The sequence below is a fragment of the Ambystoma mexicanum genome, chromosome 12 (genome assembly GCF_040938575.1).
Source record: "Ambystoma mexicanum isolate Mex_15411 chromosome 12, UKY_AmexF1_1, whole genome shotgun sequence".
Classification (NCBI taxonomy): domain Eukaryota; kingdom Metazoa; phylum Chordata; class Amphibia; order Caudata; family Ambystomatidae; genus Ambystoma; species Ambystoma mexicanum.
The window spans coordinates 95,286,056-95,313,429 of NC_090936.1; the positions used below are offsets into that span (position 1 = coordinate 95,286,056).

At 44.9% G+C, this 27,374-nt stretch overlaps 1 protein-coding gene and 1 long non-coding RNA gene across 3 annotated transcripts in view; one reads left to right on the top strand and one right to left on the bottom strand.

Annotated features, from left to right (window-relative positions):
- The window catches only part of ORC5 (origin recognition complex subunit 5), a 714,766-nt gene extending 694,369 nt beyond the window's left edge, over window positions 1-20,397 (bottom strand). Inside the window, exon 1 of one of the 2 annotated variants that reach the window (XM_069628073.1) lies at window positions 20,143-20,397. In XM_069628073.1, the coding sequence (XP_069484174.1) occupies window positions 20,143-20,250 (108 nt within the window). In that variant the 5' untranslated portion in view covers window positions 20,251-20,397. The remainder of the gene's footprint in view (window positions 1-20,142) is intronic. The other variant, XM_069628074.1, reaches the window with a different exon arrangement.
- A 6-nt stretch (window positions 20,398-20,403) lies between these two features.
- LOC138513327 (uncharacterized) overlaps window positions 20,404-27,374 on the top strand; it is an 89,881-nt gene continuing 82,910 nt past the window's right edge. Inside the window, exon 1 of the long non-coding RNA XR_011281743.1 lies at window positions 20,404-20,541. This is a non-coding gene — a long non-coding RNA (uncharacterized lncRNA). The remainder of the gene's footprint in view (window positions 20,542-27,374) is intronic.

Genomic DNA, 27,374 nt, shown 5'->3' on the forward strand with positions numbered 1-27,374 from the left:
TGGAATTTAGAAATAAACTTTAGGTTCAGGTGTGTACGCAAAAGCGGTTTATCTTTATGAACCGTAAAGAAAGGATTCTGCACTGACAGAGCCTGAATTTCACTGACCCTTCTTATAGATGTAATTGCTACCAAGAAGGCTGTCTTATAAGTCAGGTGTTTGAGACTGCAAGAAGGCTGTCTTATAAGTCAGGTGTTTGAGACTGCTTTTATGCATGGGCTCGAATGGGGGGGGCCATGAGTTTAGATAGCACCATGTTAAGGTCCCATCTTAGTGGGGGGTTGAAATTAGATGGTGAAGTCTCTTTACTCCTTCCATGAAGGCTTTAACCACTGGTACTTTCCACCACGACACCTTGTTATGGGTGGTGGTGTATGCTGACAGAGCTGCCAGGTGTACCTTTAGTGAGTTAAAAACCAACCCTGCGTCCAGCAGGTGGAGCATGTATGTGACAATTGTGGAAGGAGTGCAATCAACTGGGTTGATTTGCTTATTCTGGCACCAGATAACAAATCTTTTCCACTTGTCAAAGTAGCAGTGCCTCGTGTTTGGTTTCCTAGATTCTCTTAGGATGTCCATAAATCTCTGCAGTAAATTGAGATGTCCAAACTATGACCTCAGGAGCCATGCTGCCAGGTTCATTGAGTTGGGTTGAGGATGCACTTTCCGACCTTGGTGCTGGGACAGTAGGTTGTACCAGCCCGGGAGTTTGATGGGTTCGCATACCGCTAGTCTGCGTAAGTGTGGGAAACACGGTTGTCTCGCCCACATGGGAGCAACTAGGACGCGCGTCATCAATTCTCTGTTCATCTTGTTGACCACCTTCCTGATGAGAGGTGTTGGTGGAAAAGCGTACGCAAACATCCCTGACCAGTTCATCCACAGGGCGTTCCCCTGGGAGTCTGGTTGGGGGAACCTGGATGCGAATCCTGGGCACTGTCTGTTTTCGCTTGTGGCAAATAGGTCTATAGTGAGGAAACCCCACTGAGAGAAGAGATATTCTACGATTTCTCTGTGTAGACACCATTCATGTTCCTCTGGGAGGGGATCTCCGCTAGAGAATCGAGATCCCTGGAACATGTTGAGATGACAGGAAGATGTTCCGTCTGAGTGCCCATATCCACAAATTTTCTGGGCAAGCTTGGACAGATTTGACGAACGAGTCCCTCCTTGCTTGTTCAGGTAAAACATGGCTGTAGTGCTGTCAGTCAGGATCTCCACTGACAGGTTCAACAGGTAGGGCTCGAACGCCTGAAGCGTTCTGAATACTGCCAGAAGCTCTAGCAGGTTGATATGATTCTTGGCCACTGAGTGAGACCCGAGACCCTGAGCTGTGTGGTGGAGATGGTGTGCTCCCCACCCTGACAAAAAAGAAGAAAGTGGGGAAAGCACACCCTATCTTGTGTATATTTTCTATGTACGGTACTTTAAATGTTTTTTGTTTTTTCTAGTCCACTGACCCTTATACAAATCAGTTTTTTCTGGGTGCCGGGGAGAAAAGAATGACTCTGGTATCAAAAAGTCAAGAAAGACATGAGAAAAATGTGCAGTTCCTATTGGTAATAGAAACTCCCGTCCCCTGCACACCATTCAAGAATGGAAAGAAAATTTTCCAAACAAATCAATATTTTCAGTAATTTCAAATGTTCGATATATCACTCTTTCAAGAAATTCTTTAGCCACAATCAACGTAAACAATCAATTGTGGCTAAAGAATTTCTTGAAAGAGTGATATATCGAACATTTGAAATTACTGAAAATATTGATTTGTTTGGAAAATTTTCTTTCCACTCTTGAATGGTGTGCAGGGGACGGGAGTTTCTATTACCAATAGGAACTACACATTTTTCTCCCCACCCTGACAGGCATGATGCGTCCGTTGTGACTACCGCCTGTATCTCGGGATCGTAAAAGGGGTTTCCCCTTGGACAGGTTTTCTCTACCAGTGAAGGCTTTGTACAAGTGTTGGCGAAATGACCACTAGATCGCCCCACTGACCACTTGCCTGAGACCACTGTTTCGCCAACCATTCTTGCATGGGACACATGCGCAGGCGCGCGTGGGGGACCAGGTAAATAACATGACGCCATCATGCCCAGCAAACGCATTGCTTTGTGTACCGTTATCTGGCGACCGGCCTGATATTGCAGAATTTGCAGCAATATATTCCGAATTCTTTCCTCTGATGGAAAGGCCAACCCCTCTTGTATGTTTAGGACAGCTCCTAGGAACTGTTTGGAGGTGCTTGGCACCAGACTTGACTTTTTCTCGTTTATGGAGAAACCGAATTCGAAGAGGAGGTCGATCGTTCTATGAATGTTTGTTCTGCAAATTACTGGGGTCTCCCCTGTGATGTGCCAGTCGTCCAGGTGGGGGTACTCTGGGATTGCCTCCCTGTGTAGGTGTGCCGCCACCAGTACCCGTGGAGCCGAGGCTATCCGGAAGGACAGTACCTTGAACTGGTAGTGCTGACTGTCCACCTTGAAGCGCTGGGTATCTATGCGGAAGTGTTCTGCCGCTCTGGACAACACCTCATTCAGGAGAGGTTGGTTGTCAAGCAGGGAGTCGTTAACCGGAGGTGCTGTCATGATTCCTGCCGCTCATGTCCCCAGCCCTCCAAGATGTCAGGCTGGAGCCAGGCCACGATCACCTACATTTTTACATTACATTACCTACACTTCAAGGGCCTCTCCATCGCTCCAAAGACCCACTTGGAGTCAGACTTGGCGCTTGTGGCACCAGACTCACTCACTCCCATAGGATAACATTGGGGATTGGACTTGTAGTGCATTGATGGGGACAAGATGGATGCCCCCACATATTTCGGTTCCCAGAACTGCATGTGCGGTCTAGTCTTTTGGGTGTGGTCCAGCACAGAGGCACCTGGGATACCCAGAGACTATTTAAGCCACACCCAGGCAGAAAAACATGCTTTGCATTTTCTGCACCTGCAGCGTGACACTCACCGTGTTCAGATCGGTCTCCAGTAGGCCTGCATCTTTCTTCTGCGCTCAGCTCCTGCAAGAACAAGAACACCGTTAGGAACAGCCTTACCCTGCGGCGCTTCTGCCCATCAGTCATCGTTCCTTCTGTTCTGCGGGCATCTTCGGCGGCATCATTCCCATCCCGGCACGCTGCTTCCTAAGGAAAAGGGAAAAGAACAGTAAAAGGCATTAGTAAGCATTCTGCAAATCTTCGCTTATTTTTAAATACTGTACGAGCTTCAAACGCTTACCTGAATCCCAGCCACTCTGGGGGAACTCTATCTCCGCAACTTCTCATCCATCTGCAAGAGGGAAAAGACACTCCAGGTTAGCGTGGAAACATCTAAAGGCACCGCATACCGCGCTTACCCACCGCATTTGTTCTTCATAACCGGCATCCACGCTGAAAACGTCGAGGCACCTAAGACACAGAAAAATAACTCAGTTCAATACAAATACGAAAGGGGCGCATCGCGCTCTCACTCACCTTCAGCGCTACTCATCTCAGCAGCACGCCGCCATCCCCGGATGCCGGCCATCATCTAAGGAAGGAAAGGAACGAAGTTAGAGAACTGTTCAAAAGACTCATTATACTTACCTGTCGGACTCTTGCCAGTGAAGTAACTAGGCAGCAACGAGCACGCATCAATCAACGCGCCCCTGCGCTGAAGGCAGGACGGAGAGCACACTATCCAAGAAAACAAGGTGAGCTGTGGATCAAAGGGAAGGGTTGGACCCCGGGGAAGAAGGGGTTCAAGCACACAGACAATAGGGAGTTAAACTCTACCAATCCTGTGTTTCAGGTCCAGTCTCCAGTCGAATAGCCTCCAGGGAAGGGTTTGAGGTCGTAAGAGGTCAGAACAGGCTGAGTGACGTCCTCGTGGATACCAGGTGAGTGTTACAGGTTGTCTACCCTGTAGGTTTCTGGGTCATCCTCGTCCTCCTCTTGGTCCTCGTCATCCCCATAGTAGTCCATCCCAGTTTGGTCTCCCAACGTGCCCAAATCTGGATCCTCAATCAAAAGTGGATCCTCATTATATTGAGAGTAAGGCTGTATACAGAAGGGGTCCAAAACCCGACTTTGTGTTGGTGCTTCACCCCGGGATTTCTTACTTGGGGGTACCGGGTCCCTAGACCCTGAGGGTGTTGCCCCGTAGGGGTATAGGAGAGGAAGTGCTCACGATTCTTGGCATAGAAGTCTGTCAGGGATGACATCCTAGACATAACTCTGTCTATATCCTCACTAGACCATTCCTTAGAGCTGGGGATTACTCTTTCCTGGGAGAGTGTCCCTGTTCTATCCTGACTGGACCTATGGCCTTGTGCAGGGGTCTTGGGTAAATTAACAGAAGACTGTGACTTGTCTGTCTGTTTCTGTGGTGTAGAAGAAGGTTGAGAGTGCCTCTTCTGCTGTTTTCCCCCCTCCCCGTGGATGGAAGAGCGTTTCCCTGGTGTTTTCACTCCATCTGAGCTTTTAGACATCTGGCGTCGAGATTCGGGGGAAGTGTCCCCATCTCTAGAGTGAGGAGGTCAGGACTCAGGAGCAGCCGACACGGGGTCTGCTGACGCCGTCTCCAGGAGTGCGGCCTGGGGATAGAGGTCGGCTTCGTCTTCCGATGATCGAACCTCCGTTACCTTAGGGAGCGAGGCACTTTTGGCAACAGTGGATGGTTGCCAGGTGTCATGCGGCGATCTTGATCGAGAACGCCCAGAGGACACCGATTCGGTGGACCGTTCTGTGTGCCTCTTTCCGAGAACTCGATGTGCGCGTCGAGTCTCGGTTGGACTTGGCGTGTTTAGTGGAAGTGCTGTGGGTAGCACTCATGTCGCCGGGGGTTTTCCCCATAGCTGCCCTGCCGGACAACCTTCCGAGGTCAGGTACTTGCGCTTGGCTGTCTCTCGACGCCACGTTGCCCTCGCCGTCCGAAAGCACGGAGTCGCTGCCATCACCGAAGGCGCCCTCCGCTGCCATGGCCTCTTGTCGCCTGGCGTGGTGGGCCCAACGTTTGATCGAACGGTCCTTTAGGGTCTTCGGTTTAAACCGACTACACGCTCTGCAGTTCGCCCCGGGGTGATCCCTCGGCAAGCAGAGGTTACACGTGGCGTGTCTGTCAACCCAAGGGTACTTTGGAAAGGGGTACCCTCTATACGCACCCTCTGGCAGCGGGCTAGTGTATATATATATATATATATATTAGTATGTTCCAACCCCCACTCTCCCTACTTGCAGGGCCGAGGCCAGAGGCCTTCCGAGGCCCAAGTCCGTTGTGCAGCTCTCGACAGTTGTTTTCTTCTCCGGACCGGCGTCGAGTGTCGAAGTTCGGTGACTCGACGTTGGGGTGGAGAAAAAGGGGAAATATTAAGATATTTTGCAAAATTATGGCTAAGGCCAGGGAACTCCGCGGGATGCTTCCGACCAGTATGGCGGAAAAAAACTATCTGAGGGTCCTAGACGCGTGAGGGATCATGGGTACAGTGGACGTCACACTAGGGATAGTATTACTGGCACGCCCTGTGTCGACGCCCATTTTCGAGTTTCGAAAAACAAACTGTAATACTCGCAGCTTCCACTAGATGCCGGCCTTTGCACAGCATGTGATCTAAGCAGATTCCACAAGCCTCAGAAACATATATATATATACACACTGAGAACCCTATGAAAGCAGCCCTGATAACCATGGAGACAGCCCAGCCTACTCTACGGGGACTGTCTGTGCCACCAATGCATCCATGCTCGGAGTCGCCTGTAATTCCACCTTCATGAAACGAACGTCCCTTCCCCTGCCCCCTCAACTCCTTACCCATGCCCCGGACCACACCCAGGGCTCACCTCCTCACTCCCGAGTGTAACCACTTTGCGCACTGTCTCTGGAGCACGCTGGCCCTGGAAGTAGACGCTCAGCTGCGTCGCCTTTTCAATATAGTACGTACTAACATTGAAATGTCGAGAGCCAGAGCTCAGCCTACGGAAATTGCTCAACTTGGATCCCCTTGCTTTGTAGGGGTGCCAGGAGTCCAGCTTGTGGAAGCCCAATGGAGCTTAGCTTGAAAGGTGTGCCCCCAAGCTCCTCAACATAGACCCTTTCAGCTCAGCTAGAAGTGGAGGAAGAATTCCATGGAAGACAAGTCCCTCCAAGGAAATTCTCTGTAACTGTCCTTTGAAAGGTGGCTACAGCCTCTGGGGATGGGACGAGACATATGAGTCAAGGGGTAAAATTTAATTCTTTTTAAAAAAGGGATTCCTGGGTGAGGTGGGACACCTCACAAGCAAGTACTGGGATGAGGAAGAGTGACATGGAGGTAATGTAAAATGAATACTCGGGAGGATAGCTCAGGGGCAACGTGCTCACCTTGGAGCAAGACACGAAGCACCACAGGTTTGATCTCCGGGTCCACGCTTAGAAACCTCTGGGTATTAAGCGCGTATATAATTAATACTTAACAATGTAGACAATATTACAGACCCGACCTTACTTGTGGAAACCTATAATAGCACCATGACCAAGGCACTAGATCTGATCGCCCCCACCAAAATCCGTAAAGGCAAACAACTCTCCCACCTGAATAACTGGTTCACACCTCAACTGAAAGACCTTAGAACACAAAAAAGAAAACTGCAATCAACATGGCGACACTCGCCTACTGAGGAGAACTAAATCAAGTTAGCCACCCATGCCAAACGATATAAAAAGGAAATTATTAGCACAATGACAGAATAGCTAAAGCCAAATCTGAAACTAAGGAATTATTCTCCATCCTGCGTGAAATGGAATCGCCTATACCGCTAATTGATAATACTCCCAAAAATAAGCTCTGGTGCACTAATATACAAAATGCCCTTGCAGGAAAAATTTGCTCTCTTTAAACCAAAATTGCAATTAAAAAAGCTGCCTTGCTATTGCCAGCGGAGCCTACTCCCAAGGTACAGCCCTCCCTAAACCAGTCGAATAACACTACTCACCCTTTAGCTTCAAACAAATAACCATACTAGAGACAGACAAAATTATACTCTCCCTAAAGCCTTCTAATTGTAAAGGAGATCATTGCCCACCCCACAGTCTTGGGTCCTACCTCTGCTAAAAAAACAAACTCTCGACCCTTCCACCCCGACAAATTACAGACCCATCACTACCGTCCCATTCCTACTCAAAATTATCGACAGGGTAGCTTTCCATGCAAATCCAGGATTACCTTGAAACTAATAACCTTCTAGGCTCACGACAATCCCACTTCTGCCCCCTTCACGGCACTGAAACAGCCCTGATTGATCGTAAGACTCAAATTGACGAGTTGAAGGATAATGGAAAATCAGCTATGCTACTCCTCGACCTTTCGGCAGCCTTTGAGCTGGTAGATCATGCAGTTTTATGCACTCACCTCGGCTCCGCTGCCCATTTTTCAAGCGATGCCATAACCTGGGTTCAATCCTTCCTTGCTAACCGGACTATGAGAGTCTTCTCCGCCCTAGCAGTTGCTGATCCCGTACAAGTCTCCTGCGGTGTCCCCCAGGGATCATGTGTGTCTCCTACTATGTACAACATCTTTACCAAACCTTTGTTTGACAAGTTGGATAGCCTGGGTGTCATCTACACTAACTATGCAGATGACACTCAGATCCTCATCCCCCTTTCAGGTAACTTCTTGGAAGACTCAGCCTTGGTAAATAAGATGTATCTCCTCATTCAGGCATGGATGGCATCCCATGACCTCTGTCTGAATGACGACAAAACGGAGATACTGATCCTCTGCACAGAGACAGCGATTAAAAAACTTGACCCTAACTATGCCTCGTTTAACATTGACAAAAATGTCATCAAAGTGATGCCTGCAGTCAAAACCCTTGGGGTCTATCTGGACTCAGCACTCACTTTTAAGAAACAAATTACCTCCCTAGCGTCCTCCACAGCCTACACTTGTAAACTGTTCCGAGCATGTAGACCATTCCTAACAGAGGCTAGTTGTATTACGTTAGCTAATGCACTTATATCCAGATTGGACTATTCTAATGCCCTATATGCGGGATCTAACAAGTATATCCTTAACAAACTCCAAACACTCCAAAATAATGTTGTTCGAGTAGCCTTAAACATTCCTAACAGAGCCCATGTCTCTACCGCCAGAAGGAATATCCACTGGTAAAAAATTAAAGACAGGATCACCCTCAAAACTCTCTCGCTCATGTCTAAATGCCTCAACAATATAGCTCCTCCCTATCTAGCAAACAGAATCAACAAGAGAATCTCAAACTGCCCCATAAGAATGACTAACGCTTATACCTTGATGGTGCCTAGATACAAAAAGAGTACAGCTGGCGGTGCTAGCTTTCCAGTCATAGCTGCCCAAACCTGGAACAAACTCCCCTTAGAATTTAGAAAGGACCAACCTTACCTAAGTTTCAGACGCAAGGTTCTTTCATGGATACAATCTAATGACATCTAATGAGATCACCCTCTTTTACTAGAACCACTCGTCCTGAGTGACACCTCCCGACTATACTTATTGTTAACCTGTCTCCCCATAGGGACCTCCGACTACCACTGCTAGTATCTAGGAACTTCACTGGACCCTACGGGACTACAAAACTATGGTTGATTGTTACTTAGCTCTTTATGCTTCCAACACCTGGCATTAACTGTATAAGTATATTCAGACTGTAATGTTGTTGAACTCTCCTACTGCCTATTTTGTGTGTGTCACTGTAACTAAGTTCTCAAGTATCCTTGTAATGTTTGCACCCTGCTACCTGCGGGTCTGGTTTTGCGCTATATTAAAAAAAAACAATAACCTATCATATCATATACATCACCCTGTACTCTTCAATATCCAGCCTCAATGGCTAGTATCCTCCATTTGTATCCCTCTTGAATGCCCTATCCTTTGGAGTAGAGGCCAGGCAGGGAGTTACTAAGTACTGTTGGTGCAGAACAGGATACCTCTTTACAAGAGATTGCCCTATAGCCACCTATCTTTGGATGGTGGACAGGAAGCTCAGAGTTAACATGTAAGGTCACCAAGCACAAAGGCTATTGATTGTGCGGATTGGGCTATGTGGGAGAGGGGGTATCAATGTACAGTTTATTCCATTTAAGACTTCCTGTGATGCCATGGAAAGTTGATGGGGTGGGCTCCAGAGGTTCCTGATGTTGATTACGATTCTCATGAGGTCTGAATCTCACCAGCCGAGTGGATTTGAAAAAGCCATGTTCAGAGCCACATTAAGTAATCAACTACAGGGATGATCAGGCGTACCCTCTTTACAACTGTGCTTGACAGTACTCCAGCCAGCATGGAAGGCGGAAGTACCAGAACACCCTCAGCTATCCTTGCCCAGTCCTTTGGGCATGAGCAGACTGGGGTACTCCAATACATGGCCGGCCCTAAGATTTGCGGGGCCCTGGGCGGCAAAAGATGTGTGGGGCCCCTTTATTTGCATCGCAGAAAATAATGTCACAAAATTCGTAGTTTACTAGCCATGGGGATCAAATAAATAATATTACAGTTGTAGCAATATCAGGAGGGAGGCTTATATTGGAGTAGCCGACCGAGCGAGCTGAATCATTTGTAGAGATGGGTACCTCAAAAGAAGTACTGTGATGAGGAAGAGTGGGACAAAGATTAATGAAGATCACTGGTAAGTAATCCAAAACATACCTACTGTGACTGCACGTTCCAAGGTTATAAGGGCAGGGATTGGCCCTCGGCCAGACAGGGCATAGTGCTTTTGCTGCAGGATAGTGCAATCGTAACAAAGTGTCAAGATCTGAGGTCCACGTGGATTAGTATACCTCCGTCCCCAAGTACCAGTCAGGGAGGTAGTAACAACTCGCTGACCGATTGAGGGCACAGGTGGCTGGAACAGAGAACACTGGGTCCCGGGTGGCTGCAAAGGAAAGCACTGGGTTAGGTATCCAATGAACAAGGACTATGACAGTGACAAGGTACAGTATGGAAAGACAAGGGCACCTGCTGTAAAAGCCGGCCACAGTCACCCGAGCGGCGAGGACGTTCTGTTCATTTGTACTTACGCTGCAGGAAGGAACGTGTGTGAGTGTTCACTGAATCCAGCTCAGCACTGCGAGTCCGAGAATCTTGCTGCCTTGTGCTCGCTCTCAGGAGGGGGCGGAGCCTATTGGCATTCACATGCTGAATCACGTGACTTTTTTCTGCTGTATAAGCCGGCCACAGCCACCCTTGCGGCGTTAAGCCTGTCAGGGGTAAAGGGCGACCACTGTTGTGTAGCTGTTAGGTGGCTTATTAAAGTTGACTACAGCAGAGTGTTGTGACTGTCATGACGGCTCAATCAGGCATAGGAGGCCAGGACGGCCCAGTAACCCGATGAAAGACCATCCAGCAACGTAGGATGCAGAATCCTTGAACTGCCCTTAAAGCGGACTCGTCACTCGAGACTTTGAAGGTAAGCTCTGCGTCACGTAAACGTGCGCCAAAGAAACATTTGGAGTCTTGCACACACTTGACCTCCATTGATTGTAACAAATTGCACACAGACGGTACGCCCCCTGTAATAACAAACAAAACTTTTGAAGGTTTATCTACTAATGTACCTGAAGCCAGTGCAGAGACATCCATATTTGAGAATCGGGCCGAAAATGAAGGCTCAATGAGTCTTACCATTCCACTTGATAATGCTGACACCAAACTGTCCGTCGCTGTATGATCACGCTGACCAAAGTATTTATGCAACGTCTGCCGACGATCTTGTTGTCGATGAGGTGCGGCAGAGTCAGGTAAATAATCCTGCGGATCCTTGCGTGTCCGAATTCGCCTCTGAGAGCGAAGTTGAGGCCACAGCTGCAACGGCAGACTTGGATAATGAGGCTGTTCACCCTGCCAGTCCTCGACAAAGACCATTATTATCTCTACTTGATTTATGACCTTTTGAACGGAGTGCAGTGAGACCAGCCCCATCTAATCAAAACCAATCTGAAACGGGTGATGAGTTTTTCACTGCATTCGATCTAACAGATGCAGAGTTAATGGAAGCTTCGCAAGATGAGGAGGATAATGTATCACTGAATGACTCGGCCGTAACATTGCCAAAGGCCTCATCAGTACTTGCAACTTTCATCGCTGACAACGACGACACAATCCTGGCTGGCAGTTCATTAGTAGTCAATATAAACACCAAGAAACATATGGTTTCTGATAACATAGAACTAAGAGTAGCGCCACATCGAGAAATTAAAACAAAAACAATTACAGAATCACCGACATGTGCTATATTCACATATCCATGGCCCCATTTTTCTGAGAAAGACAACGTTATGAAACAAAGGAGCAGTTCAGTATCCGTTCGTGTAGATCAAAGACCTCAAATTGATTCACTTCATCGCAACCTCAAATCCAGCAATGAAACTTCGGAATCATCTTGTGGGGTGCAGAGGGACGTCTTAATGGGAAATCTCATTTTGACCGGTCAACCAACAGGCAACAACTGTACCTCCAATGATGGAGTAACCCAGGAAACAAGCCACTTGTCATATAAATCTCGCATTCAACATCACAAGACACCTCCAGTGTGTGTACTGAGAATCAGGGGAACGCGTTCAATCCAATTACCCTCATCAAAAGTTGCTTCAATGAATGCAACTGGGGATTCATTATTAACATCTGATCCCCAATCAGAATCAGTAAACAGCATTCATTCAAATTCAGCAGATAAGCTCGGTGTTGAGTCGAAACCCAGTCTCTCATCAGCCGCTGCTATGCAGATATACAATAATGTATTGGCTGCTTCATCTGCAGCTCTCTTGCCATTCTTGAAGATGTATGAGTCCCTTCATGAGGCTCATAAGGATCAGACCTCACTTATAATTTCATTAAAAGAAAAGATGGACAGTTTTGACTCAGCCACAAACTTCTTACAAGCTCAGCTGACGCAGGAAGCTGAACGAACATTGCGGTGGCAAGAACGCCTAAGCGATCTTGCCGCACGCCATCATTGTCAAAACGATTCTTTATCCGATGGCTTACTTGAGGCAGCGAAGTGGATGCGACATTCGTCTGCTGTGACGAATTCTAAAACCGAATCTCGACCAACTGTCTTATTGTGCAAGGGAAGATCTGATGCAACTTCAACCCTCACTGTTGAACCCACGACTCAGGACCCAAATAATTCACAAGAACGGTCTATAAATAGACCTGAAAAAAAATTAACATCCAAGGTGATTTCTAAAACAACTTCTCATTCTGGTCTAGGTTCCTTTGTAAGTGAAATAAACTCTGATATACCTTGTAATGACCTAGGTCCAGTTCAATCAACGTGTCAACCAATGAACGAACAACCTTTAAAACACACATCTACGATGTCTACGGCGTCCTTTGGAATTTTCCAAGGACCAGCTAAATCATTAGAGGAAACGTTAAAGAAGGTTGACAGTGTCTCGAAATGACCATTGGTTCAAACAAGACATGGAAAAGGAGGGCAGGCAATCAGGAAAGGAACACGGTCTCAGAAACCACAACATTTTATTCGAAATGTACCTGCAGACGCCAAGTCAGGTCTATTTGACCGAGTCGAGACGTCTAATCTGAACGCCCCGAACATCATAAAGGATGGAGAAAATCCAACAAAGGACCTTGGCTCATATGCAGTTCCTCCTAGTAAGCGTCAAAGAGTTGACTCTGATTTGGAAAGTATCACAAGCAATTCTCCCAGATCTACGATCGACATCTGTGATCTTTCCACATATTCCGATGATATAGCGAATGAACAACCTGCAATTCTGGTGTGGCTTGGGAAGCCCCTCAAGCTCGACGCCCATCGATTTTAACCTCTGAGTCAAACAGGAACAAGAAGCCTGATCATAGGCCAGGGACGTCTGAGGAAAAGAAGGAAAAGATGCCATCACGACTGAATCCAAAACAGACCAGCTCTCAAAAAAACAAGCCAGCACGCTACATATCACGGGCCTCTACATCATTGGGATCTGGAAATAATCTTGCGACTTGTAAACTGAGATTGCAAAATCTCCATCAGGACGACAACGACTTGAACTTGAATCGCAGCAATGTGATGAAACTACTTACCTGCTTTCCTTCACTTCGAACAATCACGTCTGATGACATACGAATTGTGGAGTATGCAACTGAACGATGCTGCGACCAAGTTCTATTGCATATCTCGTCAGATCTAGTTCGTAACACCATCTTGAATGCTGCAGATGAACTACTGAGCCTTGGATTCGACATTTCACTTGTACCATCTAGTTCCGGCTCCGCCATGTCAAAGTCCAGTCCAGAGCACGTCGCTCTTAACAAAGCGGAACAAAGATGTTTTGATTTACGCCGGAACCTGCATAATGCGGATTCTCAAAGACCGCGTTCGAATCAGACCGCAAAACACAACATGCGAAACGGAAAAGTAAGCCGGCATTATCCACCAGCCATCGCAAATGAATGTTTGAGAGAATTTCTTTCTTGGAATACCAGAGGGTTCACCCATTTATTCAATCAATTTGACGTGGAATTGGGAAAGGTATTTGTCATCTGCCTACAAGAGACATGGTTAAGCGTGCCCCCGGTCAGAGATGGATTTGTGATCTTATTAAATCCAGCAATTAAAAATGCAAAGGGACGTCCTTCCTCTGGCCTACTGATGATGATCAGGATAAACACATGGTGGTAGCTTATAGACTCATTTACTCCCAACCCGTTGGTGCAAGGAGCCTTACTGCAATAAAACAACCAAAATACAGGGACAAGGAAGCACTTGCTTATTTTAAATGGGTATTGGAACCCGAATAAAATCAACACAAAATCCTTCCTTGATTCAATGATTTATATCATTGATAAAGCCATACTGAACTACAATAATCTTTCAATCATTTGTGCCGGTGATTTAAACTGTACATGGTTTAAATACGATCATGCTAACCAGATATAGAAGTTAGCTCCGACCAACGAAATAGTCTGTCGTGGGCACAAGTGGAGTCAGGCGCTTTATATTCGGAACTGTCAAATGGTCAATGGACATGTGTCAGGAGATCAACCACCCAGACAAACATGGTCGAACAAGGCTCACTCAATCATGGACTACTTTTGGGTTTCACAAAATCTAATTGAAAAAGAATTGTCATCATCAATTCTACCTATGCCAAATAATGACCACAATCTTATGCGGCTCACTTGTACAGTGGAATGGTCAACAGAAACTAGATCCCATGACATTCCTGTTTTAGTGAATGCTGGCGGAAATCGTCTTAAGATCGATAGATCAAAAATACAAAAAATCAATCAAAATTTCACTAATGACGAAGAATCATCGGTTGAGTACGTTCCCTTGTTTTCAGATTTTCTAACTGTACGAGCGTCAAACTCTATTATGGGTCAAAAACATAAACATCTATCATCAATGATACTGACGCAAGCCAAAAAAGCGATGCAACGGGATGTGAGGAACCTGAAGAAGAGGCATATGATCGCCAACGATACAACCTCCATTAAAATTGCAATCCATAAACGTCGCCAACTGTATCGAAATTGGCTAAAATCTCAGAAATTCATGATAGAACAAGACAAGGCAGAGTTACTAATGAAACAGATAGTCCAAAGGAATACAGGTGAAATATGGGCAATCCTCAATACTGGTAACTCAAAATATCAGTCCATCGTAACAAACGGGATTGATTCAGCGCAATTTCATTTTGCAAAAATTTTCAGCAACCCACAATACGAAGAGGAAGGTTGCGTTGAACAAAACCTTCCTTCATGGGATATGCAAATATCTGCTGAAGATATAAAAACGGCCATTCGGTCTTTGAAGAATTCAAACGCCGCCGGTCCAGACTTAATAACCAATATAATGCTGAAAATCAACGAAGTTGAATGGGCGAAATTCATAGAAACTTTATTCTCAAGATTATCATCAATAATGACGATACCGGCGTCTTGGCGCGAAGCAATAATAGTTCCCATTTACAAGAAGGGCAATCGGGCAGATCCAACCAACTATCGCCCGATTGCCCTGTCGGACACCATTGGTAAAATCTTTGCGTCTTTTTTACATCAACTGTTAGTACAATGGTCAGTAGTGGAACAAATTCCCGACATTCGACAAACTGGATTCACTAAAGGCGATGGGGTTGAAGTGAATTTGCTGATAATGACCATCTTAAAACTCGAAAGTATAAGGGCCAAAACACAACTGTATGTAGCGTTTATCGATCTACGTGGCGCCTTCGACAGTATCAATCGATCAAAACTATGGCAAAAACTAAAAAATTGGAATTGTCCAAGTAAATTGATTGAGCCAATACGAGCACTATACTCAGATACAGTCATTAGTATAAGATTAAACAATCAAGGGACCTTATTCAAACAAATATCTACGAATATGGGTGTGAAACAAGGCTGCCCATTAGCGGCCGAGTTATTCAAACTGTTTATTGGCGATATTCCAGCGCACCGTAAAAACGTGAGATGCTTTCCACCAATTTTAAACAACACAGAAATTGGATGCCTCATTTACGCTGATGATGTGGTCCTTTTAGATAAGACCCAGAAAGGCCTACAACGGCAATTGGCAAACCTACATGAATATCTTTATAACAACGACTTGGCAATAAACACTGAAAAAACAAAGATCATCATCATTGGCAAAACAACCCCCAAAAAACAACGTTCTTTCACGTGGCAAGTTGATAAGAAACATCTTGACGTAGTGGACTCAATAAGATATTTGGGAACAACTCACTTTGTGAACATCATTGGAAAACTGATTTGACAAATCATATGATTCAATTCAGTATTCAAGCTCAGTTGTTAAATAAATCCTACGGGAAATTTACTCTAACCCCGATATTGATATTCTACTCTCAGAAAGTAGTTCCGGCAATCACTTTCGGATCAGAAGCAGGTTGGAGCATTGATGTTACATTTTGGCAGAAACTGGAAGGCATATTCTGGCGGCGTGTCTTGAAGCTGCCAACTTACATCTCAATGATCCAGTTACGATATGAGCTGTTCTTAATTTCCTTACATGCCGAAGTCATGTGGAAATCCTTGATGGCATTCCGGAAGATGATTACTACGCCCATTCCACCTGCTTATCAGATTTTTTCAACAAGACCTGGAACAGGTAAATCAAATCTTATTGAAGAGTGGAAACATCGCCTGGTACAGATCTTAGCTTGTGCTGAGTTGAATATCGATGACCTGATAATGAGACCGCAATCAGTGAAAAAAATGTTTGAAATTGCGAATTGGATACAGAATAATGAGCTATGGCTTAAGATGGCTTCAACTTTGGATTCCGGAATAGGCGAACACAAGCTGGGTGCTCCATGTAGCTACCTAATAAATTGACCGTCTAGACATCACTGTGAACAGTTCTTGCGAATTCGCCTAAATGCTATAAATACTAGAGCGACGCTGCTGCTTCGTCATCTAAAAAAAGTAACTTATGATAAGTGTCGCTTTTGTCTGAACGAAACTGAATCCATAGAACATCTCTTAACAAAATGCACGAAGCTTACGTCAAAACGAATGCTGCACCTTGGAAACTTTAGTCCTGCAAGCTCAGAGTCTCGAGACTGGTGGTCATATGCCATGGCTGGCAATTCCGTGAAACTATGCTGTGCGATAGTTGACTTTGTGGACTCATTAGAATCGGAGGCAAATGATTAACTACAACATATTAAACTAAGATGCTGATGAGTGATTGAATGTTGTCACTGGCTGTTTCCCTTCCTTTTTTTCTTCTTCTGTTGTCTTTTTTTTTTTTTAGGAGGATCACTATGATCAACTGTAAACAAATGTTGTAATAAAAGTCTGATGCCACAGCGATAACGCTGTGACATTTCAGACTGACGTTTCAATAAAAAAAATGTTTTAAAAAATATATATCTGAATTTTAACTGTTAATATTACAGTTGTAGCAATATCAGGAGGGAGGCTTATATTGGAGTAGCCGACCGAGCGAGCTGAATCATATGTAGAGATGGGTACCTCAAAAGAAGTACTGTGATGAGGAAGAGTGGGACAAAGATTAATGAAGATTACTGGTAAGTAATCCAAAACATACGTACTGTGACTGCACCGTTCCAAGGTTATAAGGGCAGGGATTGGCCCTCGGCCAGACAGGGCATAGTGCTTTTGCTGCAGGATAGTGCAATCGTAACAAAGTGTCAAGATCTGAGGTCCACGTGGATTAGTATACCTCCTTCCCCAAGTACCAGTCAGGGAGGTAATCGCTGACCGATTGAGGCCACAGGTGGCTGGAACAGAGAACACCGGGTCCCGGGTGGCTGCAAAGGAAAGCACTGGGTTAGGTATCCAATGAACAAGGACTATGGCAGTGACAAGGTACAGTATGGAAAGACAAGGGCACCTACCCGTAGGATGACCAGAGACAGCTCTATACCTAACTGTTCCCCCTGCGAGTGTTGATGTTGGAAGAAAGTAGAGGAGATGGAAGATACCTCAATAAGCACAGGGTCCACCGTGAAGTACAACTTGGTTCAGGACAATGATAGCCAGAGGTACTTGATTGCTGATAATGAATTCCAAATATCAAAGTGCCAGGATACCAAAACATGAAGAAAAAGCAATCTGTGTATACAAAAGCCAGGAGGTAGCAGCAGTTCAAGTAGGCTGTCCAAATATCATCAAATCCAAAGAGGGCAAATCCAAGGCAGTCCAGAGCCAGAAACAAGGTGAAAAATCCAGGAGATCAAGAAATAGCAAGTTCAAAAATACAGGAGTCGCCAAACGCCATCAGGGCAGCTGAGAAGCACTGAGTAAATGAATGTGGCTTTTTTATTGCGTGACTCCCCGGTCACGTGATCGCTGTTCTGAGTCACGTCGACGTGCGACCACTTTCTGTGTTGTGGAGCGTTGTGCGAGAGGCCGGGACTCCATCTGGATAGTAAGCGCAATGGCCGCCTCCAAGAAGAACGAGGCCACCAGCGCCACGGATGCCGCCAAGCTGGGGTGCCGACAAAGCACCAGAGAGGCATGTGGCAACGGGCAAGCGTGGCCCGCAGGCAGGCTCCGGGGTTGAGGGCAAGCGCAATCCCTGCAGATGCCGGGCCAGACCGCCAGCAGGACACTTCACTGTAGGAGAGGTAAGAGGATGCGTGTCAGGTTGTATGACACAAAGCCTATTTACCGGAAAGGTACTGAGGCAGTCAGAGTAAGCAATTACACAGGTCTTCAAATGTCGTCAATGGGGACAGGTCCAGGAAAAAGTGTGGGGGAACACTACGCGGCACAGGGGCTGAACGTATCCTAAAGTGAAATACGCAAAATGAATTCAACTAGTCTTTCCTAATAGAAGAAAATTAAAAATAGAAATGTGAATCGTCTTTCACAAAATGAATCATCGATACCTGAAGAAAAAACACAGCTAGGGGAGATTTTCCTATTACACTGCTGGCAAAGTATAAAAGGTGTGCACCTTTTAACCCCAAAATCTATATTGAAATATTCTTTGGAAAGCAAAATACCAACAGAAGATGTATGCTTTGAAGACACTTGTGTGGTTTTGTGGGTTCAAATTCTGGTGGGTGAAAACTTGAGCAAATAAGCTTTGTTACATGCTGGCCTCAAAAACACCCAAGGGGGATGCAGTCGACACTGTGAAAAAAGTGGGTAGATGCCGTCCGTCAACCCACATGTAATCTCAACGGGTACCCTGAAAATCAGCACAGAGCGTAGTACAACTTTTTCAGTCCAGCAACCTCACTTCCCACCTCCATGAACCTGGTAAATCATACCAACAAATTTGCCCTCTGATCCTTTCCCCTCCTCGCCATGACGTTTTGCTTTCAACAATACTCTGCACATCATAATTAAAGTACTCCAGCAATATTGGAATCCTTATAGAAATATGTTAAACAAATGTGTTATTTTCACCTCATCTTGACCACTACAAATACCAGAATGGAATTCCACAAAATTATTTTAAAAAATGGATTGTTGGCTGTTTAGAAGTCCTAATCATAACAAAAAATAAATGTGAAATGGTAACCTTTTGCACGGGCTGACAAAGGCATGCTTTATATGATGCAAGTGAAATGTGACATCCTCCACAAAAGACATATTTTAAAACACCAAATGCAGACATATGAATACTATCAAGATGCTGGGCAGAAAGAAAAACCCTGTGGCTGGAAGCAGCTTAGCCGTTGTTAATTCTTATACTCATGGCAGCAGGTAGCTCTGGGGCCCCCAAAAGCTTGGGGCCCCGGGCAACAGCACAAACTGCCCATGCCTCGGGCAGGCTCTGCTCCAATTAACAGGATACAAGGTATCAGTGCTTTAAGAGGGGTAAGAAATTGAGGTGGTCCTGATTTAGGGACATGGCTTACCTGATGGGCATGGTCTGAGACTTGAAGGGCATGGCCTAAAGAAGAGCATGTAAAAATGCATAGTTGTGTTCTGGCCTACACAATGAAGTGTATATTGCAACACTGTGTGCTTGGTACAACCAAAATGTGAGATACTGGCCAAATCGTTTAATTCTAATTTATTTGTAAAAGCACTTGTACACAAGTAAAGTGCTTCAAGGCGGGAAAGGAACAAGGGATTAAAGTCGTCATTCTTAGGTCTTGAAGATTCCGAATGATCCAACAACAATTACTAGCATACTAGGCCAAAAACAAATCTACTAATTTAAGTGTGTGACAAAGAGTGAGGAGAGAAAGGGGGCAAGAGGGAAATGAACTTACAGTACAATAAACTACAGTACTAGGCCTGGCGACAATTGCACTGTGTCTTACCTGCAAAACTTAAGTCCTGGTCTAGTCAATATTGACAGAGTGCGATATAATGCTACAGTACACAGCAGTGTAGCCCCACAGTGTACAGTAGCGCCTGCTTCCTGTGAGGTTATTTTGTGTTCCCTCTTGTGAATGCAGAATTATAAGTACCAGAATGCAAAGTTAAGGAATCATAAAATCCAGTAGTGGGCCAGGGTTTCATACCTGAAATGGGACAGTTTGCTCAGCCCCACTTTTTGGAGACTGCAGGACAGGCTCAGCTCCGGCCCACTTAAAGCACTTTAAGGTATACACAGGGTGCCCTATAAATTCAATTCATTGCTGTTGGAAATATTGCCAAAATACTTCCTTGAACATAAGTGTGTATTTGTTGACTTGTAGAGTGAGGGAAACAGATGACACAGGGAGGGTTTCAGTACCTCGCCAAAGATGTCCAGCAGTGCAGACACCTGTGACTCCCGGCAGAGAACTTTTTCCTCCAGCGCTCGGAGCTGCTCCTCAGAATATCCATGGTGCTGGAAAGCCATAGTTGTGCCGCACTCAACATGCACGTTTTACGACATTGCTGATATCGCGGAGGCAGCCGAGAAACGGCCCATAGTAACGCCCCGCCTACTCTTTGTCACGTGACTTTAGCACGTTCCAACGTATCTGCTAATCCACGAGCCTAAAGTTGCCGCTTCGCCTCATCATTTTTACATTAGCGGGAAGGCAAATCGAGGGACAGCGCAGAGCACGGGACTACCCAGGACCATAGCAACACCCCGCCTACTCGTCTTCACGTGACCTGGACGTGATATTCAGTACACCATTTGATTGTAAGGCGGATAGTTATGTTTGGGATTGTTTTCTCCTGCAGGGTGGCGATTTGGGGCATTTACCCTGTGCAGAGGGACATATTTGGGTAGTGAGGTGTGGCGGAGTGGTTGTGCTCCAGTATAAAGAAGCATTTTGCTATGTGCACATGCTGTATTTGCCTTGTTCGTAGACGTAAAGTGTAGTAGAGGGGGCTATTATTATTTTTTTGTTGCAGTGACACATTTAGGTATTTATGCTGTATGTGGTTATTTATATAGCGCTCGTTCCCCATTTGTATGACCTCAATGCGCATGTGCTGAGAGTTGGGCAAGTGTGGGATGTGTTGTCTTGCACAGTGAGGTGTGTTTGACCTGGGGGACAGATGTACTTTACAAAGGTACGAAGTAGGGGCTTTGCTTGATGCAGAGAGAGAGATTAGATTTCCCCGCCCTGAGGGGGTATTTGGAGATTTGTCCTGTGCGGCAGAAGGGTGGGATGTTCTTTGTCCTTTGCAGTGGGGCATGCGTCTGCATAGATAGGTGCTGTTGCTTTGCAGAATGGTGTTATTTTCCCTGTAAGGGGGAAGGAGGGGCGGATTTCTTATAGTTTTATGCAGAGAGGCGAATTGAAGTAAACCATGTTACATGCTGGGAATCACGAGAGTAGGAACACGTTTAAACGTGACAGTGTAGCATCCGTATTGTAAAGGGGTCACATGGTGTTTATAGGGTTTGACATTAAGATTGCATAAGCAGGACCATAACCAGGAGCTGCTTTCAGCAAAATTAGCCAGTGACTAGGATCTCTACCATGCAAATCTAACTTCCACATAGAATGAACACGTATTATTTTGTGCATTATTTATGTCCCCCTTATGCTTTTAAATGATGTGTTCTAATGTTTATTTATAAATTGTTCCAATTACAGCAGCTCATGTTCATTGAAAGTGTCATTTTGCGGTAGGGGGTCGTTACGTGTTCACGTAGGCAGCTCCCCGCCGCCACATTTTTAAAATTTGCACCGCAGGGGCAAAGGTGGCATACACGTGTGAACACCTTTTGTCCTGCACTTTTGCACGTCTTTGTGCAAAGTGAGTACATGCTGGCCAGCTATACTTTTAGTCTTTTTCGTTTTGCCAGCATGTTTTTTTCCCTTTAGATACAGTGCCATTTTCAGATGCAAGGGGCCTGCCCGCACTTTTTATATTTTCGTTTATTGTGTCCATTTCGTTACACACGCATGGTGTTTTTTCATTTAGACGTGGTACCGCTTACAGATGCAATTGGCTTGTCCGCATTATTATTTTATTTATCATGCCCGCTAGCACTGTATGAACAAGGGGGGGGGGTGTTTGAGTCCCCCACTTTTTACACCCACGGCCAGTAATTTGGAATGGGAACAATGGGTGTCCAATTTCGTTTTATCGTTACATTACAAAACAACGAAAAAAGGTGATAGACTTTCCTGGAAGGCGCGCAATAGCACCGACCTTGGAAGCGGGATGACACAAAGAAACGCAGTGGTTTAAAACCGCGAATTATGGAACCAGGGTTGGGTGATACTATGTGTAGGCCACATAAGGGTCCCAATTTTGGGTTTAGGTGAATAAAAGAACTGCAAGCCAGGTTAATTAACTAAGGCACAATAGCAAAAACGCCAATTAGTCAATGATTTCACTGGACGTAATGAAGTAATAATCATGTGAATTTCGTACCGATAACGGGTATAGGCCACTGGAAATGATTACTGTGGAAGAGAACAGACGGATCGGAAAGGTGGCTTAAAAGTATAAATTGCAGAATTGTGTCCCAGGATAAGTGGCAAGCTGGTTAGCAACTGCAGATAACTATTTGTCAAGAGCACGCCCAGTGGGTCCCTCCCGATCATCATCCTCCTCCTCACCTATTTCTTCGTAGGGACTTTCTTGAACCTCTGATTCCTTCTTATTTCGGGGTTCTCTGAACTTCTTTTTTTCTTCTTCTGATGAAGATGGGGACGAGCTCCCTCAGAGTTCACTGTGATCAGAACTGAACCTAAGTCCAGGGACCTGCGGGGAGCCCACCCCGAATGCAGGGAAAAAGCCTCAAAGGCAGAAAAAACCCTGGGTGCTGGCAGACTGGTCTGGTGTTTCTTAAGTCCACAGTAGGTAAATACCGCAGAACTGGATCTTTCGGAAGCTAAGTTTGTTCCTTGTCACCAAAGTCTAATAAAGGAATGAATAAGAGGGTGATCCTTTTGGATTGGTGAAAGCAGCAGGCAATACACCTCTCTTCGAATGTCTGAGATACAGATGTGGGTTGAATGGAAAGGCAATCTTCAGGAAAACGGGAAGTAGATACCGGCAATCTGGCACCGGAACACTCGGCAGAAAAGAGGCAATGAAACGGTTCAGGTAAGAACGGAGAAAATAATACTACACAGGAGGAAAAGTAGATGTAGACAGAGAATGGAAGGAAATGTCTCCCTTAGCTGGACAGAAGGAACCTCGCTAGATGCGAAGAAAGTAAGTAGATAAAGGTAAACCACTAAGAATGAAGGAAAAGACTGAAAACCGGAAGATTACAGAAAGTAGGAATAAAGCGGAGGAAACGGACCTGAAAATCCCTCAAGCCTTGAAAGATAGCGTTAGAGACTAGGTGACTGCAAGGGTAGAAGAAACCAAAAGATACTGCAGCATATCATGAAAAACTAAGCACTAGAATAACAGGGAAGCCATAGCAGTAGTAAACACAGTAAGATGGGGAGCGTACTCTTAAGATGGATACAACGCAACAAAGCGTGTCTCCGCCCCCTCTTTATAATTGGTGGACATATTGGAGGAAATCTAGACCGCTAACAGACAAAGAGAAGGAAGGTTATGTATGCTTCCAGCGCTGCCACAATTTCCAATGCCTGCGCATGACAGTATGCCCCTTCCTAAGTACTCCCTCTCCAAGTTTCCCTGGATGGAGTTGATTGAACTGTTGAACAAGTCTGGGGGCATGTATGTGAGATTGGGGTTCCCACGTTCGCTCAGAGTCTGGGAACCCCTTCCAATGTATGAGGTACTGTAGGATTCCTCTCCTGTATCTGGAATCAATCAGTTTGGCGACCTCCTATCCTTTAGGCTCAGGAGACAACAATGATGGGGTTTTCTTGTTCTTCCTTTTGAAAGGATCTTGAACACAGGTCTTCAGAAGGGAAGTATGAAAGACTGGATGTACTCTCTTCAGACTTAGCGGAAGTCGGAGTTTGTATGCTACAGGATTGAGCCTTGCAGATATTCGAAAGGGTCATAGAAACCGTGGGGCAAATTTGCCTAGATGAGTCCATCTAGGCAAGTACTTAGTAGATAACCAGATCTGTGAACCAGGCTTCCACTGTGGATTGGGGCTACGTTTGAGATCAGCGTACTTCTTGTATCCCCTTCTGCTTTCTTCTAAGGATCGTATCGCATCTAGTTGAATCTGTTTGTCTTGTTAATAGACCGTCTACCATAGGGGATTTAGATGTATTGAATCCGGAACCAGGTAGATGTTGAGGGTTAAAGCCATATGTACACATAAATGGACTCATCTTGATGGCTGTATGGTAAGCATTATTGTAGGCGAATTCTGCCATTGACACATAGCTCGTCCAGTCTTCCTGATTTTGGTTGCAGAAACAGCGCAAGTACTGTTCCAGATTGGCATTCAAACGTTCTGTCTGACCATTAGACTGGGGATGATATCCCGATGATAGAGCCCTTTGGATAACTAGTTGAGTACATAATGCTGTCCAGAATTTGGAGGTTAAACTGTGTACCACGGTCACTCACAATTGTTTGAGGTAGGCCGTGTAGTCTGTGTAAGAGGATTCAATTCAATACTACAGCTAAGTCAATGCCTAGTGTGGGATACTGAATGGAAACCTTTATTGATATATCTTTATGTCCAGTTCATGCGTTCTGGATGACTACCCCTATATAACACCCCTCTCTTGGAATCCCCCTGACTCCACTGAGCCAAGAAGTAGTTCTGTTTTGCAAGTTAAAAGGTTTATTTGAGAATTTAAACAATATATATATATATCACGCTTTATAATAAATTAATAATTGAATATCACACTTAATCTGAGCAGTAATCAATAATGGATAGTCTGGCACTAGCACACTTGTGAATAGGAACAGAAGAATAAGGTGGTAGAGAATGCTTTATATAAGTTCAGATGGATGTAATGTTGAATGAAAATACAATACAGAAAATACTCAATATGATTTCAACAAAACAATGTAATCACTTTTCTCTGGCAATCCCCTCCCCCCTTTATGCAATGCAAGGAAATGGAAGGAAAGCACACAGTTCTCAGAAATGCAATCAAATGTAATTCAGTTCACCCCAGCAAGCTTACACTACAGAAGTTGGAAACACAGGCCCAAAATGCTTTTATATGTGCTGGCAATGAAGTGAAAAATATGCTAAAATGCTTTTAATTCCCTCTTGAGGTTCAGGGTGAGTGGTATCAAGTTAATATTAGTCCAGGCTCACTCTAGCAATGATTCAGGGATGGTGGTTAAGAGGCAAACAAATTTTTAGCAATGAAAGCAAGAAAACTGCTATTTTCACACGTGGAGAAATTTGCAAATCGCGGTAAATTCGCGAGTGCGTTTTTCGCGATTGCGGCAAAAGTGTATGGAATAGGAATGCGGTACTAGGCTGAGATTCTAAGCTTTCAGAGGAAAGTTAAACCAAGTTCCTAGCCCAAACGGTTACGGAGTTATGAACGATTAAATAAAGGTAGTTTTTTAGATTTGAAATTTTAAAGTTCAAAGTGACAAGTGACAGCTAGCAACTAGAAAATGACAGGTGACAGTTTTGCAAATGACAGGTGACAGTTAGCAGGCAGTTCTACTTAGATTAAAATAGCTTGGATTATATTATTTTAACTAAGAGATTGGTTCTGCACAGTTCTGCTATGTACTCACAATATATTTAGAAATAGAATGGGCCTCGCCACGGATCTGGTCAGGTTTTCTTCACTCGCCACGGACGGTCTCTGCGCACAGCGTCTGGGTCAGCTCTACTCTGTTGGTCTGGTCTGGGTCTCTGGTTCTGATCAGGTCTGTGGGTCCGGATACAGCGGTCTCCGGTTCAGCTGGTCTCTCTCTGGATACAACACTGCTTCTGGATCTTTCTGCACAGCTTTCTCTGGACCCAGCGCTGATCTGCACGCTGTTAGGTTTGCTGGATGCTGAGGCCCACTGAGAAGAGTTCTCAGTTTGTGGGTTTAGGCCCTTGCTTTGAGTTCTGAATCAAGTTCTTTGGAGTTTTAAAGTCTAAGTGTTGAATCTAGTATCTTCTGGATGCTGTGTGGTCCGGCAGAGCGCGTTGCAGCAAATGGAATTGAATCTCCCTATCTGTCCTGTCTGTCTGCTTTTATGTGTTTTGAAAATGGGTGTGTGTGCAGCATCACTAGGTTCTACCCCTCTCCACTTGTCATTGGCCACTTCATCCTCTTCCCCTTGATTGGGGGAATGAAATGAAGTGTCATCATGATGAGGTCTGTTTATGGTACAGAGAACCCACCCCTGTCAAATTACACACAATCTATATTTTGACCCAAAAGACATATTTGCACAGGTACACATTTGTTTAAAATTACATGCACCCATCACATATCACAGGAGATATACCCTGTCCAAATCTGCTCTTCCTGGGAGCTTGCATTCAGAAATGGCAACATTTCACTTTTTGGTCAGGTTACCAATATCAGATTCTTACTCAAATTTATACACATGTGCGCAAGGAGTATGGACATTACTTGATGAAGTGTCAGATTTTTAACATGCATACATTTTAAGTAATACCCTCTTAACTGCTAGTTTGCCCCCAGATCATGCCACCGGTTCTAAAAACCTCTTAAAATGTGGGCAGAAAAATCACAAGAATTATGGTATCATTTAAATAATTTTCACAAGTCCGTACTATGAGTTATTCATATTTTTCTAAAACCATATTCTGGCTACAGGGGTGTCTCTTTTCAGGTCACATGGTACAGAAACCAGTTTTTCCACTTTCTTCAAGCTCAGCCTCTGTCTCCAGTTTCTCCCCCTCCCAGTTTCTGCCAAGAGGAAGCCATTTTTATTACCCCTGCAATAAACCATCTGCTTGGGCCCTGGAAGGCCCATTGTTCAAGAGGAAGCCATTTATGGCCCCCATAATAAAACATTTGCCTGAGTCAGGACAGGGCTTTGTTCAATTTCCTGCAGAGCCCAGGTAATTCAATCAGAGAAGTGTCATATTCCTTTTGGTGGGAGCAGCAAAATGCAGGTCGGCCTCGGAACACAGCTGTTGTGCAAGTCTCAACTCCTGTCGGGGGTAGCTGGTGGGCAGAATTCAGTTCCTTAAGCCAGGCCCCAGCTAATGTCACTTTTAGTTACCCAGTTTCCTGCATTCAAATAAAACTAACCATTTTACATATGCAGCTAGAATGCTGATTCTAAGTTTAAAACTATGACATTTAAACAATTGCAACCTATGTGACACTCAAAAGTAGGTCACTCATTTCTTTTAAACATTTAGATTTTTAGTGTCTTTCAGTCCAAATTTACTTAAACTGCTGAAATCCACAGCTCAGCCAGTCTTGTTATAAACCTTCACTTCAGAATATAACTTTACATTGGATCCACCTCTCAGTAAGTCTTTCTTTGGCATGCTTTGGGTTCATCTATTCAGTTTTACACATATAAAAAAAATCTGGTGTTGTTTTAAAACGCCGGCTTTCTGATAGTGGTGAGTACTGGTACTGCACCCATTTTTGGGATTTAAGAAAATGAGTTCCCCACAATTCTAGGTTGCTTTTGGCAATCAGCATTGCCATTCCCAATGGTTTCAGG